The sequence below is a fragment of the Rhopalosiphum padi genome, chromosome 1 (genome assembly GCF_020882245.1).
Source record: "Rhopalosiphum padi isolate XX-2018 chromosome 1, ASM2088224v1, whole genome shotgun sequence".
NCBI classification, from domain to species: Eukaryota; Metazoa; Arthropoda; class Insecta; order Hemiptera; family Aphididae; genus Rhopalosiphum; species Rhopalosiphum padi.
In genome coordinates this window covers 52,357,436-52,376,160 of record NC_083597.1, presented here as the reverse complement: position 1 = coordinate 52,376,160, position 18,725 = coordinate 52,357,436, and the positions used below count along the sequence as shown (strand labels likewise).

At 27.4% G+C, this 18,725-nt stretch overlaps 1 protein-coding gene across 2 annotated transcripts; it reads left to right on the top strand.

Annotated features, from left to right (window-relative positions):
* The first annotated feature begins 6,576 nt into the window (after positions 1-6,576).
* LOC132932138 (uncharacterized) lies at positions 6,577-18,725 on the top strand. 2 transcript variants are annotated; one of them, XM_060998373.1, is made up of 6 exons: positions 6,577-6,880; positions 9,604-10,099; positions 12,146-12,461; positions 13,375-13,446; positions 18,127-18,216; positions 18,506-18,725. In XM_060998373.1, the coding sequence occupies exons 1-6, from the start codon at positions 6,724-6,726 to the stop codon at positions 18,653-18,655; spliced, it is 1,281 nt and encodes a 426-aa protein (XP_060854356.1). In that variant the 5' UTR covers positions 6,577-6,723; the 3' UTR covers positions 18,656-18,725. The 2 variants fall into 2 exon arrangements, with proteins under 2 accessions (XP_060854356.1, XP_060854357.1); XM_060998374.1 differs by lacking the exon at positions 18,127-18,216.

The following is an 18,725-nucleotide window of genomic DNA, read 5'->3' as shown; positions in this document are numbered from 1 at the left end:
GACTTAAGGACCATATTTTCAAATATTTAGATTTTTTTATATCATTTAAATTACAAGGAGTATTCTAAGGTAATCAATACCAACTTTTTTTAAATAAGAATTGCACATTTTTCCTGTAAACTTAAATACAGATGTATTTAAAAAAAATATTAATCCTAGTTATATGGGGGTTATGCTCATGATTATTCGAAAATTGTATAATAATTAGTATTAATATGTTTAAATTGTATAATTTGTCAACATAATACATATAAGAGCTAGACTAACTATTAATAATTTAGAAATTACTGTTTCCAAATTTTATTTAGTTCGACAAATATTTTCGTAATAATCATTAGTTTAACAATTCATAGTACAAAAAAGAATTTGAAAAATTCCAAGAATCACAATTTAATAAATAAGAAAAATGCAGGTGAATGAGAGTATGTTTGGTGAAAATTACTTTGTATACTATATTTTTAAAATTCAAAATCAGTTAATATAATGTAATATTATTAAAATCTCGTTAAATCTATACAATGGAAGAAAATAAATCTATAAAACTAAATAAGAAACGCGTCTCTCCGTTGCATATCAGTCATAACGTAAAAATATATATAAGTTATTAGGAGAATAAATTTATTATCATTAAAAAAATAATAGCAATTATGAATTTAAAAAAAAAAAATGATTAATACTTTCCGTGATTTAGCAAATAGTTAATTTTATAAAAATGTCAACCCATAATATGTATGTGTATTTAATTTTAAAAACGAAATTTAATAAATATAAATACAAACAGTGAAAATGATTTAACGTTCCCAGCAGTTTTGCTTGGCATTCAAAATCAATTTAAATTTTTTACCATCATTAATTTCAAGCATTTGCCGTTCCCTTTCCGTGTACTAAAATTATGCGTAAAAGGTAATCCATTAATATATTTTTACGTTTATTTATTGTCATAGCCGTCATAATATAACATTCCCGTTGTTCATAAACATCTTTAATATCACTTTTTTTTTTTATAGGTTAAACGATATTTATTATTGATCACATTTTAATAATCACGCCCATGGTGGCATATTGATATTATTTTTTATAATTAATAATATTCACACTCCACATATCATATAAATTTTAACAAAAAAAATGATATCCCATTTGAAAATTCTTTACATATGAATACTTTAGAATTTAAAAAATAAATATAATTGTTCGATGCACAGCTATAATATTATGAAATGAGGATAAATTTTTATTATTATATATTTTTTTTATCGCTATTTTTCCTATAGTTACAATAGAGTATAGCCAGCATTAATAAATTGTATATACCTAGTAGAACATTATAATAGTAGTCATCAAACCCGTCGTATAGATTAACTTATTATGGAATAAAATATTATTGTACAAGTAATAACGTATACGTGAAAAACGTGACTTATTTAAAAAAAAATGTCAATACACATATAATGTACTATAATATTATAATAGTTATAAATTGTAATAGTTGTATGCTAACATAAAGATATTTTTGTCAAAAAGCTTTAAAATGTAATAGAAGATTCTTTATTAGTAAAGTTTTTCTTATAGCAATTAAAAGAATGAGAACAATTTTGCGTTGTAAGCTCCAATTATAAAAAAATTTGGTTCAGAATGATTTGCTAATAATTATTTTCAATCTATTTAAAAACAATTTTCATTTTGGTACCAAAGACTTAAAAATGTATAACAAAATTCTCTACATTTTTTTTTTTTGTGATTATTTACAAATAATATTTTAAATATTAAATACGTAAGCACAAAATGATTTATGCGCATTTAAAGTTCAAATTTTGACATCATTGAATATTTAAACACAATAAATATTAATTTTTCTTCTAACAATTACCTTTAGTTATTTTATATTTTCGTTGCTAATTAAAATAATATGAATAGTTTAGGTACTTAGAAACTTGAAACTTGTCTACACCACTATCTATATATAATATATTATTATTTTCTTCTATACACAATGAAATGTTCAAAATATTATTTTATATTACTATCTTTTATGATGAAAAATGTATTTTATGATACATTTATAATACAATTGTAACATTTCATCAACTTTTTTTTTGCGAAAACCATTTTGAGAAATTCGTAAGTATTTCTTATTATTGGAGTAGGTACGGTCTATTTATACTACACTGCTGTGGTCGATTTCCAATCTGTTGAAACGCTATGAGAATTTTTTTTTAGTTTTTACGACTGTTCCAAATTGTGTTAACTTAAAAGACTCATGCTATACCACTCAATATAAATAAAAAATCTAATTTTTTTCATGATTTATTCATTTATTAGCTTATATATTTTATACATAAATGGAAACGAAAAGCGAATAAAAAACGATAGTATTATTGATAAACTATATTTATGTATATAATTTAGAGGAATTCGCATGGAACTCAACAAAAATTGCATATTTTAAAGGGTTACATTATTTTTAAAGTTGGAGTTCAAATTTAAAATAACAAGTCTTTCTTATGAATATAAAAGCTGAAACGAATGCTTGTAAAATGACAGCAAATGAGTCGTAATAAACACTAATATTTATGTTAATTAATTCCTATTCATTATACTTATAATAATATCAATGAATTTACAATAAATTCTAAGGTATAATAATAATAATATAAACTCATATACCTACAAAATATACCATACATATGAGTGTGTAATGCGATTTTTTTTTTATATACTGAATATAACTGTATTATAATAGTTCATAATATTCCACGGGAACTTGAAATAATTACATGTATTTTACCATACAAAATTACATTTTTAAAACATTTAGATTCTATTTAAACTATTGTCAATTTACACCATGACGCTATTTCACATTTTTAAGGTAAAGAGATATATTGACTCAAAAGTTAACAATAATAATATTATATTATATAAATATATACTATTGTAATAATTAAATAATATAAATACGTAATATAATTAATATAAACAAATAAAAATATAATAAATGCAATAATTTTTATGAAAAATTTAATCAACTTATCTTAATACTAATGGTAAATAAATTACTATAATAATATCAAAAATTATATCATGAAGTATACTTGTATTGATATAGGCTGATAGTCTGTCTCCGATCAGAATTTTTCGCATACAATAATATATCATTGAATTCAAATTTAACACATACATCACATTGATCCATTCGACACCTGCCGTTTACAATAGAGCAGGTACACACTGGCCACTTGTCTGTCTTTAAAAAAAAAAAAATTGAATTAAGATTAAAATGTATTCTTTTTAATTACAAAAATGTTGTCGCTTTGAAAATTACCAGCTAGTGTTGAAATATATTGTATTAAAATATTATATAATATTGGTTTCTATCTCACAATCATTTCAACATTGCTACTATGAATTATTTATTTATTGTATTCCAAAATTATAAAAATTATAACGTACATACTATACATACGTATATTATAGAATCTTAAGTATAGACGTTTAATCAAGTAATTAGTATAATTAATTAATCATGTCATGCGATAGTTCGCTGACGAAAATTTTCACTTCGATTTAGAATATTGCTGTGACGACGTCCGAAGTTGAGATCAAGAAGCTGTGTGCCTCAATAGTTTCAAGGAAGCCAAAACCCGATGTAATGGTGGGTTTATTTTCACCCAAAAACTAGCGTTGAAAATGTATGTTTAAATGTAGACGTCGATCATTATAGTCCCATACGACGACATTGTCAGCTGCATATTCTGCTGCACTATATAGTCTAAAAGTTAGTTTTCATTCTCGTGTATTATGATTATTACTATTATAATGCATTATTATAGTGCATTATATAAACTATATATTGTTAAACTTATGTGCTAGTGCAAAATATTATTTTCATTGTAGATATTATAATTTATGATAAATTTACTTTAAATGTGATGTTATTAATAATATCACGAGTATAAGTCAAACTCGAATTTCTACTATAAATTGTATCGATTCACACAGATAAATGTTTTTGTTATTTATTAACTCATTTAGTTTATATATATTTATATATTCTATTGTAAAATTAGTTTATGGAATGTAAAAACTGTGTGCTCTCGATTTTCTTTGTAACCCATACAAGAAAAACTCATTAGAAACTGAAATTTTAAGCTTATTGATTTAACAGTTTAGCGTTTGAAATGTAACCGTCGATAAAATTGGATATTTAAAAAAAAAATACCATGACTTTTCTCCTATCGGTTTTAGTTATTTTATTTTTATTAATACTTTTCACCATTGCGTTCATTATTAATTTTAAACATTTTCAAAATATTTATACTCATTTTAAGTTATTTATAATAAACGCGAACCTATTCGCACCACTGGCTGTTGCTTACCAACTGTTGTTTACCGTTTTCAAATGTGTAACAAATTCCTCTCATTAAAATTACAGTGTTTGTCTATGGTATAACATAACACAACACGCGAGTGCATATTATTGTTAAGGATTTGCAGCAGCGCCCGAATATGGCGTATAAGCGGATTGTCGGCGATGTTCCAGTAAATTCGGGCATTTAAACGCTGCACCCGGACTCGCAAAATATTATATAAATGAATGCAAATTAATTTGGACGTCTTTGCGAGCCGTTGTAATATAATATAATTCCGGCATATGGGTTAATTCGAGTCGACGGTATGTAAAAGTATTATAATAATACGCTGCTGGAAAAATATATATAAATATAATATTTAAAACATAACGTCAGATATTATTTTATTGTGCGACGACGGCAGTGGATGGCGAATAATGGAGAGCGTATTATATGTTTACATATTTATGATAATATACAGCCTGTACACATTATATTATATTATTATATTATTTTAAACGGTTACACTGCAGAGTATAATATGGCATATATAATATATACTGCGAAAATAAAATATACGGACAACGCGTTCGACATTCATAAACATGTACAGCAATAATAATATTCGTATCGACGGGTAGGTATATAAAAAAACAGACACGTCCACACCGATCGTCGTTAAAATAAAAAAATTAAATTGTGAACGTATATCTCTGGGTGCAGTAAAAACGAAGTGCAGTTCGTATAATATTATTATATGAGGATAAACACCGGACCGCTTCAAATGATGTACGAAATAAAAAGACGATTTCGTGATTTCGTCCTTATGAATGTAGTCTAAAAGATCTACGCGCTTACAACGCACGTAAATACTAAATAGTTACACCGATTTTCCAAGTCTATATTTTTTCATGTTTCTACATCTACGTATTTTAAAGTATATCTATACATTTTATTGCAATTAAAAATAATCTATTTTTGTTTTACTGAAGCTAATGGTTTTGTTAGTTACATTATGGTGTAAATATAACTAGATATATAATCAGAAAACAGAACAATTTTCCAAAAATGTTGATGGATGTAATTTGATATTATATATTATATTTATATTACGTTAATTATAATATTACCATAATAATAATAATATATAGTCATTATGAATGTTGAGATCCATTAAACCGCTTATCTAAACTAACAATTTTTATTTATAAAACAATTTTAATTCATTTGCATTAAACAAAAATAGTCTGCTTTTGATTATGCAAAATTAAATAAATACAAGTCATCAAAACAATTAAAATATTAAAAACTTTAAATTAACCACTAAGTACAATAATATATACATTTTTTATGTACATAAAAATATATAGTTTTATAAATACCTACTTTTTAAAAACCACTAAGTGGATTTATTAATGTAACTATTTACACGGGTCGCTCTGTCACATTTTTTTTGTATCAGATTCCATTATTTAATTTTCGTCAATGGACTGCTGCGAAAAAAATCCTGCAAAACATAATAATGTTAATATTTTACCTACCTATATATGATACCGTACGAATACTGTACGAATACGACGTCATTCGTACAGTGTTTCTAAACTTCGTTTAATTCACACCATCGACGCGACAACGACCAATTTATTCGGGTAAACTCTGCCGTCACGTCAGTACGTCACTCATTTTTTACTTTACACGAAAAAAAAAAAGTTTCAACTTTCAAATGTTTTTACTAGGACCCCTGCCGGGTTAATTCCGACGCAAAGCATACAAGCGTAGACGTTATTACTAATATTATCATTGTAATATGAGCGTTCTATATTATGTAACTATACTGTTGGCCGAGCCGAAATGTTTATTATTGTGCGCCGATATTGGTATATAACAATATTATTATTATAATATGATTATTGTAAACGAAACGTTTGGTTAATTTAATCATAATATTGGTTTATTATGACGTTTCGCGACCTTTATATTCGCATCAACCCGGTAATAATTTAATATAATAATATAATATGTATATAAAGGAACCGAATGTGATGTCGCAAAACAATGACAACGACACAATAAAACATCATATAATGTATAAATATATATAGCACACGCGCTATTATGTTATTCTCGAACGGGTGGACATGTGTATAATAACAAAATCGCTAATGTAATTTTTATACCGTACATTTTTCTAGAAGAAAACGCCAACATAATATTATCATTATGATATACGCCGTGTGTGCAGCTCGTTTATTATATTTGCATTATTTATTATGTTTATGAAGTATAACATTATTATATTTCAAACGCCCGAGAATACAGACACTACCGCGTCGATGTAATAGGTACATACGCGATTACCGCTCTGCAAATAATGAACCTACGGCCGTTCAAATGGAGTCCTCTGGCCATCATCGCACCTGTTTACTATGCGTGTAAATTATTTGGCATTTTACCGGTTAGTTACGCGAGCTGTGGAAAAATTCCGTACAAAAACACAGTACACTTCATAGGGAGGAGACATGAGAACGGTGAGAGTATAATAATATTATGATATTAAAAAAGCCGTTCGAATCGATACCGACGGTGGTGATAAATATTTCTAGACAATCGAACGGATAATATAGCTTTCTTACGGTTAAGACGGTTAGGTAATGATTTATAAATTCACGTTACCAGCTCGATTGGTTACAGAATCGACGTTGTTATTAATATACAAGCCTATATTATTACCTCTGCTCGTTATGCCGTCCAAATTAAAAATAATATAATTCATATGTATTAATAATATTACTATAAATATAAATTATTTTGGACGATTGCGGCTGTCAATAAACATGATTGATAACAAGGCAACCCGAATAGGCAAATTAGCTACAAACCTATCTCGTGTGGCGATACCTCATTGCTAAGCTTTTAATTTATACACAAATTTATTTAATACGATTATAACTAGTAGTTGCTGTTTAAACCATCCATCGGATAATCCGGAACGTCAAATTTTATGGACACAATTTTTAAAACCAAATCAGTCATAATATTTAATCAATTAAGCTGACATTTTTTCCTTCGACGACTCAAGCGTGGACGTCCTCGTGATACCCTATCTCAACACCAGTAATTCTACTAATATAATTTATTTTATTATTATAGTTATGTCTCTATACAATTATTTTTTTATTATTATATAATTATTATATACTCGTGATGTAAATAATTTGTAAATAATTATGCTTTATCAATTGTGAAACAGCTAAAATGTTAATTAATAATTATCAATATAAGTTGGATGACTCTGTCAGGAACACTTTATAATAATAAAAAAAAAGCTGACATTTTATCTAGATTTCGCTCAATTTCACATAATCCGGACAAAAACTCTCTGCTCGGTTTATCGATTATCCAGAATAAGCAACGACTATACTGTATAATGTAAACATTTTTAAAATCAAAAATATATTCATTATATAAATTTTAAAGTCTACAAATAACTATAATGATTACTATTTTAATTATAACCATAATATTATATAATATAAGTATTATCAATAATCATTAAGCAAAATTATTGTTTTATGACATTGAACTTGCAAAAATGTGTATAATTTCTCTTAATATTATTATTATTATATGCATATAAACGAACTATAGTGCGTTATTTTAATATTGAAAGATATTTTTACTACTAATCACGACCACAATAATCAATTGTCAATAATTTTAATTTTAACATTTTTATAAGTACTATTATAGCACACCGGTAATAGTTTGTTACCTCTAAAAATGTTTTCTTTTATAGTCGACCTCCCGAAAAAAAATTAGTTGCCACGAAAAAATACCCCTTTTGTCCCATACACTAGTAGGATCAGTATCTTGTTATTTATCCTTTATAATACCTCAAATTTCTAAATGACCCGTCACGAAGGATACAATTTTAACACCATATTATCCTTAATGTCTTTCTTTCTCGCTGGAAATTAAATCAATTATAGTGTCACTTATTAGGATAGTTATGACATTACTCGTTTTATGGAATAATGTTAGAGGTTAGCGTTAGGTTCGTGTACAAAAATATACACACATATTTATATAAACCATTTATATTATTGCAACATGCAATAGACACTAACGGTATTCCTAAATTTCTAGAATGGATAATAATGTCCATTTGATAAACTTCGACCGTAACGTTTAAGACGTGCGTTCTGTTCTTATTATAGTGGATGCATATTTTATCCATGTAATGAGAACCATTGTTGTACACTTGGCGTAATCAATTGTACCTGTTATTATAGAATATTACTATAATAACCATTTTGAAGCGAAGTTTAGTTTATATAGTTTTCATTATGGTGTATAAACTAATTTATAATATACCTAAATGTTTATTGATCATTTTTTACACAATCATTTATATTTTGAAAACGGGAAAAAATGTCTGACTTCACTACTATTTAACCTTCTGTATAAAATTAATATTTTTATTTTTATTATATATATATATTATATTATTCACATAATTTTTTGTATATTGTATATACAATAGTGTTTTAGTGTTTCAGATGCAATTAAAACATGACAGATTATCAATATTAAAAATTATCAACTTAATTTTGTTACAAATGTGTTATGAATAATTTAATTACATATACATTATATTTGTATTTTATATAAGTAATTACTATGTTATTTTGTTATAATAATTATACAATGATATCCAGTTTCTAGAGAACCCAAAATGGGTGGTCAAAGAGGCTATCGGCCTCTCAATGATTTTTTTAAATTCTGACATAAATGTGTGGAATTTATAATTAATACATGGCATACCAAATTTCCCAAAAATATTACTTGATTACAATTTTTCTCTACAAGCTATTTTAATCGAACAAAAATACACAAATCGTTGTAAAATCAATACACTTTCACTTAATTAAAATAAATAAAAATTGATAAAATCTGTGCCCATTACACGAACCCAATAATAACGATTTGCACGTTACGATAAGAGTTCCCGGAATGGACATTACTATATCCTTGTAAAACTCGATTGCACTAAGTGGATACGTCATAGATTACAATTGTTATACGATAATAATAATAATAATAATAATAATAATTAGGAATCGGATTTAGGTTCCCTGAAAACCAAATTATAAAAACAAAACCAACTCTAAAAAAAACTAACCGCGTAAATCCCTTAAAAAAGCTTTTTTTTAACACAACAACAATAACAATAAACAATGTATTACGGCAGTCCGCGACGGATGTTTCCACGTTAGCAACAGCGGCCTGGCACTGTGGGCCACCCAGCTGGCGCTGCAGACGTGGGCATTCGTCCGAATGTGTTTCTATCTGGGCAACACACTGATGCAACGCCGATCGCTCAACTGCTCACGGGACAACTATTGCAGCGTGTTCGGCATGTTGCTTTCGCACACGGTCATCAGCCCGATCGTCGTGTCTCTGGTGCTGGTCCGGTTGCCCCGGTCTGTCGACGTGCTGAACATGACCGCCCGGCTGCTGCTTAGGTCCAGGTATCCGCGACGCCGGCTGTCTCCCAACACGTACGTCGTCATACTCTTCTCCGCCGTCATCGTCTTCAAGCTGGTCACCACCGTCATGAGCATACCGCAAAAGTACCCCGACCTGTATTACCCGTACTTCACTGCTTACATGGTGCCCATAGTGTTCATAAACCTGGTCAGCATCCTGTGCGTGGTCGCCCAACAGTCGTACGAGGACATCAACAGGTCAGCTCGATCCCCTAGATGGTTATAACCAGTTTTATATTTGTCTTTGTATAATATTATACGACTCTTACATAATATTTTGTTCTGGTTCATGGTCAGATCCAGACTCAGACTATCGAGTAAAATAATATTTGAAGACCGTGTTAAGACTGCGATCAATGAAAACCTAGTGTATACGATAATACTGCCCCTACATGTTTTAATTTTAAAATTATTAAAGTCTTAACATTCTTAACTGTGTACCTACAATGTAGAAATAAAATAAATAATGTTTCAAACTTCATATACAATAAATGAATAAAATATAATATATTTAATTCGATATACATTCAATTAAATGTAGATCAATTTTTAGAATAATAATACAATTCCATATCATAGTTTAAGTAATAAATTAAATTTAGATGATAAAATATGAAAATATTGAAAATTAAATAATAATATAGCGATTAAAGAACATTATTATTATTATAAACAAACGTTAATATTAAAGGATAATATACAGAGTGTACCTATATTATAAATTTATATCGTACCTACCGGATGGCGGATACCAACTGAAAAAACTCCATGTTATAATTACTATAAATATTTAAAATAATGCGATAAAAATCTATGTTTAGAAGTGGAGGATTTTCGATTTATAAATTATATTATTTTTTATCTTAAAAAAAAATATATATTATGAAATGTATGATAAATTACAATTTACACAAAAATTTCAATCTTATAAAATAAAATACATATAAATGTACTTAATATCCGAGCCTGTAATAAAAACTATTACACAAATTTATGCATTTAATATTGTAGTTGCAGAAATACTATAAATATGAATTATTTTTTTTAAATTAAGATAAATTACTTGAAAACTAATAGCACTCCTTAAAATTATTGTTTGCCTAGACTTATAAATATTTTATTTTACACTCTGATACACATACATATACTATATAGAATGGTTTATGAACATATGCAATTATAAACTATTTAAAAACAATTAATTTATTAATTATTTTGATATTAATATAAGCAAAAAAACAAAAATATATGAAAATTCAAAATTAATATATCGATTGTATTGAAAAAAATAATTAATATTACATTATTTCTTATGGTGAATACTAAATAGCCGGGGCAAAGAAATTAAATGTAAATAAATAAGTTAACAAAAAACAAAACCCAAATTAGTGTGCCAAGTTAACAAAAAATTAAAATCAACTTAACTCGTTAATGCTCAACCTATACGCTGATTACTACGATGATTAGTGATGGTCCAGATTTTGGCTGTATTGCGGAGTTAATTTGGCGTTTGGTGTTGCCAGCCAGCTGTATACTTTCTCGACCTTCCTTTTACTCGATGGACGAAGTTGTGGAACTGTTGTCGGCTTAATAATATTATAACATAGTTGAACCCATGTTTACGGGTGATATTTACATTATATTAGGTTAAGTCACGTGTTGGCTATTATAGAAATAGTGGATAAGGGTGATAATCAAATAGAAAAACGATGAATATTCTACAGTAAACCGAATATTAGTTTAATGCCGAGAAATTTGAAGAATTTATTTTAAACCGGCCGCTGACATAACTTGCTGTCCATTATAATTAGTTACCCGTAATAGGTAAAATACACACGATGTACGAATACGTTATATTCTTATGCCGTTGGATATGCGACACTAATAACTTGTCACAGAACGAAAAACGTAGATTTCCATGAAGTCGACGATCAATATTATATTATTAAACGTGATTGGCTTTGTTAACACGGCGTGTTGTATAGGCAAAATAAGTATACCTGCGCGTTCAAGATCAACATAATATTTTTAGCGTGTAAAATTATCTGTCGATGCTCCAACAAAATAATATTATTATTACATATTCCTATCATATTAATTGTTTTCGACAACCCTAAAGAAAAAACAATTGAGCCATGATAAATTTACGAATCAGTATTACAGGCACATATTATTTTAAATTCACAGTTATAGTGTATATAATCTATTTTTAGAATTTTTGTTACATTTTTTTATACTTCATAGAGAGTTAGAAGAATTGTGCGAAGTGACTTCAAAAACCGAACGAGCGGTGCGATTAAACGCGCTAATGAACGACCACTGGTTTCTGGAAGACTACATGGAGACTATGTCAGATACTTTTGGACCCGAATTGATATTCACAATAATGGACATTTACGTGCAGCTGTTGTTGTTCATGTACGTAATGATATGGGATACAGTAGTCCGTCGCGTGTTTAAGGATAACGCGTATCCGTATATCAGTGGTATCATCGAGTCGAGCATTATTACAGGAAAATTTGTTTACCTATGCTACAGGTGTGATTCTACTGTCAAAGAGGTAAGTTTGGAAATAATTTTTAATAATTATACGATCATATTATGATATAAGTATGTATTATTTTTGCGTTTTGTTATGATACTTTTACATCGTAGAAGAATAGTGTAGTACATCAGAAAATTAGACATTATAATATTATATAGAAATAGAAATTCACCCGATTCTCTTCTAAAATAGTAATAATGTATATAGGTAGTAGGTACCTATTATAATATATTTTAAAGAGAAAGTATCGACCAAATTTGAATAACAAAACTTCGAACATACTGTCCCCGAGGTCAACTAGATGGATTTGGGAATCGTTCTACCTTTTTTTTCGAATTTGGATATTATTCTACACGGGATTACCGAAAGTTGTTTTTGTGATCCTACTTAATATTTAATACTGCATAAAACAAGATACACTATACAGTTCGATGCTTTATTATTTCAAAGTATCCTATTTTGAACAACGAGACGATACATCAAAAAAAAATATACTTTTACTCACATGGCTTATAGAAATTCGTTTACAGTTATAAATAATATATTTTAGACATGCAAATATACTGTAAATGTTTTAAAATTCAATTATCGTTTATTATATAATCATTTGAATAAATCAGTCTCTGGACAGAATTTTTCTATGAGTCGGACACGGAAACTCTGTTAATATACATGAATTACACGAATTGCGTGAATTCAGCATTATAATATTGCCTAACTGACACCTCGGAAAAACAAGCTACAAGCTTTCTGGAAAATGAACCTGCTGGATAGTGGACAAAATTTCAATGACCAAGCGTATCCGGTACAGTATTTACAGGTTTCACTTAATACTAGTGATTTTATGTAATATGAATACAATATGAAAAAGTAATAAATAATAAATAATAATATATTATGTGTGTGTTGTTATTAAAATTGATTTCAGAGCAAAAAGATAATTTTTCACTTGAAACACTTGTCCTCGAAGGTGTCAAATGATTTGAATTCTCAAACCATTGTTAGTATACAATCATATTATTGTTGTTTACAGTAGTAAAATAACTAAAATAATATAACTAATGGTTGTATCAGCGCTAGGTAGTTGTGATAAATATTTTATGAATTCATACCACGACATGTGATTATTATTTTTTACGTGTACATAATATTATTACGCAATAGTAATGTCCAATAGTTTACAATAATAACGCAGTCGCGAATACTTACGATGTTTATCGTATTTGTATAACTTTATGTGGTTCTGACGTTTGAGCTGTATATGTAATATTATTATAATAAATTGTGTCAACAATGACTGTGTCGTCAGGAACGATTCTAATTATTCGAACGTACTTTGTTTATCCTCGTTTCGCTCACGGTTCAAAATATATAGTTTTATTATATAATAATATGGTTTTCGTACGAATTTCCCGTTATAGCATATTATTATCGTAGGATATTTGTATGATATGCGTAATTATAATTTCTGTTTAAATGTTTGAATAAAAATTAATAAACAATATTTAACAATAAATTTCATAAATTCTGAGCGTTCATGAATTCTAGACCGTTTATACTGTTTATAGTCTAAACATTTTTTTTTTTCGGGGGCTTTTCATAAAACTATCGAATGGATCGATAAAGCTGTTTATATAAGTACCTATCTAAAATATTTTTACACGAACGTTTCGGCACTTTCCAGAAAAAATATGCATAAATTAAAAGAAAAAATACCGTTCATCTCGCTGAAAATGCAAAAAAAAATGGCAATATATTATTATACATACATAATATACTTTTTACGCCCGTTAAAACCTTCAAGCCGTGGCTAATACAATTTAATATAAAATAAATTTAATCAATAATAACCTCGAGACAACACCTACGTTTCACTGTCATAACCGTAATATATATATAGATGAATATTAATTTTAAAGGAAACAAGTATTAATACTTGTATTTTATTTTAATATTCGTGCACATTCCCTCATCTGAATTGGAATCAAGTTTTCCGATGCGATTGTTTCGCACATTTTTACTTGTTCTGGAGTGGAAGTAGTTTTGCAAGTTTATTGTCGTTTTTAATGACGCCGTTAATCCTTTTAAATACTCGGATGTATATAGCATGTATAAAATACATAGTGTCTGCATCACGCGGGTTATCCTTTTAACAGCGTTGCGAATCCCTTTTGTGTCGTTTTCGGGTTTGTTAATTGTGACGGCGCTACAGAGTTCAAAATAATATAATAACTATAATATTTGTTTTATATGGAATTTTTATCTCGAATCATTCTCAACGAATTCGATTTGTTGTAGTTTGAAATGTTACTGAATTCTGCTAATGAGTGAGTGCGAAAATATTTTTTTTATATTAATAAAGTTAATGTATGTTTTGTATGGAATTTTAAAGACTTGAAAACTACTAATTGGTTCAATTGGCATCAAATTATGTTTACAATATATTCCTTGAGACTCGTGGAGTGTTTATAATTTCGTTTTTCAATCTCTATAAATTACTATTATAGTGTAATTCACTCATGAATTTCGTTTTGGCTCGCGAAACTCGAAGACATTTTAATTTACATACGAGTATATATACTATATATGTATAACATATATGCATGGTTGCCATTGGTTACAAAAAAAAATACCTGTATAACTGTTGTAGCATATCGACTCAAAAACTAATCGAATCGATTTTCCATAGGCCCGACTTGGTCAAATTAGTTCACAAAGTGAGTTACACTGACGCCGAATTTCCTATAATCTGAGCTTAATTAAAACCGAAATACATACACCAATTTAGCGTCGAATTTTATATTTTTTTAAATTTTTGTTCGTGCAAAGTTGGGTTATATAATATTATATTACCATATATAGTAGTATAGTGAAGAATATTATTTTTTTACTTGTCACAAAATTTCTGTGCATTTACAAAACTTCTTCACTCGTTATAAATATTCAGCTATTAAAATATTTATACGATTTTTTATTAATCAATTTTTAATCTACATTTATCCTTTTTTTTAATATCATACTCTTATAATTTATTATTATTAAACACCCATAATTTTATATTATATACATCATATGATATCGCTGTTTGACTTTTCCTCATTTCTAAGCATTTAATGAAGATACATTTCTTTAAATATTTATTATTATTTTTGTCTATTAAAATACTACAATATTTTTTTCAAATACTTTTTCCCAGTTATTTAGTTTTTATTCAAAAGTGAAATATTTATTCAAAAAAACAAATTTGACTATATATATCTTTATAATCCGTGAAACCCTTCATTATAAATCTTTATTTACCAACTTTAACTTTATTTATAATTTAAACTAGCCGCTTTTAGTTTTCGAATTATACATCTATTTTTATTATCAATTAAAATGTTATCCTTGAAAAACTTTGGCTTTCATATTTCGTGATTAAATCGCCTTAATTTTCATATTTTGTATATATTATATTTCCATACTGTTTTTGTTTGCTTCAATATTCTAAAAATATTTATTGACTCGTGGCTTTTACACACGTCAAAAACGTATTCATTTTGTGTGTATGTATTAAACTTTGTACAGTAATGTACTTATGTACTTAATCCTAGAGATTTTGAAATTAATGCCTATAATTCTTGTATAACTATCTTAAGATTAACCCTCGAGCTCATAACATTCTTGGCTCCGTCAAAACATTCTTGGATCCGCTTATCTAATACCAGTAACAATATCACTGTATAATACTACCTACTAACTGTCTTGTTTTATTACGTCTAATAGGCATTGGATAGACTGGGTGATATCTGTATAGCACAATAAGCTGAGGTTTTTTTTTAAATCAATAGCGGTCGTTTTGATGAAATTATAGTTTGGACGAATCACATCCTCGACGTTGATTAAAGGAATTTAAAGGATTTGGGAAAAGTTTCTAACATTTTCTGAATTTAACGAAATTATTAATAGTGGTATTCTCTCATTATATGTATAAATATTTATATTTTAATTGTATGCAGCGCTCCAAACTTAGATTGTAGTATTAGTTTAATACTAAAATATGATTTAAATGATTTCAACTATACTATTAAACGATATAAATATCAATTATATTATACACGGATTTTAAAATAAAAATACATTATTAAAAGTTCTTTAAGGAAATAATTTTGAATTCGAATACATCTATTAACAGGCGTGGGTGCACACAATAACTACATCGAGCATAAGGTCTTCGCATTTCTCGGTGACTTTTATGATAGAATTGATGGCTATGTCTAAAATTACCAATCGAAGAACACGACCACGGTTGTTGCCACTTGCTGTTACATGAAAATCTTTTGTAACAGACATCCGTTATCTTAATAATGTCATCGTTAAAAAAATAAAAACCATTATAAGTTTTTATCTTAAAATTACTTTACCTTAATATTATGTTAATTAGGTATTGTGTAATTTAACGCATTTTTTTTGTAGATATTTATAATTCACCTCGAATTTAGTATTATTAATGAAATAATAATTTACCGAATATACTTATAGTATTATGATCAGCCTTGTCACTCGTCGCAGATTATTATGATCATTGATAAATCATAATGTTTTATTGTTTCGAGTTTTTCCATTGTTTAACTACTAATCGTAATCGACAATTACTGCTATTGTTACTTAATTGTTAATGAATTATTCAAATTTGTTGATCTTTGATTTAAAATGAGTAATTCTTATAATTAAAACAATTTAATATTACATTAGGTTAATATTACCTTAAAATAGTATTATTTTTTTCGTTTTGATGACATAACTATGGGAAAAAAATATTAAAAATACATCTGTACTTACAGTAGATAATATTATGTCATTCTGCATGTATTGTATATGATGACAAGCAAAATACTCTGCCAATGTCGAATACATGTATTATTATACTAATTTAAAATTATAACTTCCTCAGATAATATACTATTAGTGATATTATGATATAAAATGTATTAAATATATATATTATGTATACTTTGGCCTGCCAAGTTTCAGAAATTATTTCACTTTTTAGCAGACTTTGTAAATTGTAGATTACATTTTTTTCTACTTCCACATTACAACTGAAACATCTGAAACACTGAACAATATAATATTATATATTTTGTGAAACATTTAAACAACCGATTGCATCGCTGCAGTAAAGTACAGTTGATATAATTATTACAATATGTCAATATCTATAGAACTGCATTGATCCAATTTTCTAAACAAAATTATTTCTTCATAGCATATAGGTATCGTAGGTACTTTAACGTTTGCCGCAGTGTTTTTATCAGTAGTTATATACTTGTATGGAGTTTATTAGACTCGCGAAGTCGCAACCCATATTATACATTATATTGTAATTTATATATATATTATATATATATATATAGAAATCTGAGAAATATTAAATATATTGTTAGTAAGTGGACACATTTTTAATTAATTTGCTATTATTATAATTACGTTAATTGTGTACACCTCGTGAAAATTAAAAAAATGTATTTATTTTTTTATGTATAATATTTATTAGGTAGCGTATACGCTATTTTTTAATTACCAAAAATATATCGCGATCCAATTCTAAAGGTCACTGCCAGACAATGTTTTTTTCACATTACAAAATAATATACATTAAATTTGCGTTGATGTTTGAACTGTTGTTTGTTTATTACAGCTAAGGTTATTTACACTTCGCGTTAACAGTCGTTCAATACAGGTTACAGCTTCCGGATTTTTCGACATAAATCTATCACTTTTGTTTGCGGTAAGGCGTTTGGATTTTAAATAAATTCTAATTAATTGATAATTATTATTGATATTGGATTTCCCGGGAAATGTACTCTATGCAATTTTATTGAGCTCGCAGTGTCACATTAAGTAATATGTAGCGACCTATACAAATTATTAGTCTCCCATAATATGCTTTTATATTATTATTACGTCAGTTATGTGTATAATACAAAATAATATTATGCTGAACACAATGAAATCGTTTTTTTTGTTTCCATTGACCGTTAGAATAATTATGATCATACTATTTATTGTTTTTTCAGACTGCTGGCGTTGTGTTGATATACTTTTTGGTATTAGTACAATTTCAAATGGAGGGCTATAAACAGATGTTAGGATCAAACTCTAGTGATGCAGTTGTAGCGGTGGTCTGTCATTCGTGGCCTTGTCTTGAGAAGGATGTCGAAGATTAATTATATTATTATTAAATCAAAACAATATCCATGTACTTAACATCTGAATAATATTATTTTTTTTTATTTT

What these genes read in the sequence shown, in the direction of transcription:
- LOC132932138 (XM_060998373.1), top strand. Translation starts at nt 6,724, where the DNA reads ATGAACCTACGGCCGTTCAAATGGAGTCCTCTGGCCATCATCGCACCT. An exon ending in TCGTACGAGGACATCAACAG is followed by an intron (nt 10,100 to 12,145) that starts GTCAGCTCGATC and finishes TATACTTCATAG; the next exon opens with AGAGTTAGAAGAATTGTGCG. An exon ending in ATCTATCACTTTTGTTTGCG is followed by an intron (nt 18,217 to 18,505) that starts GTAAGGCGTTTG and finishes TTGTTTTTTCAG; the next exon opens with ACTGCTGGCGTTGTGTTGAT.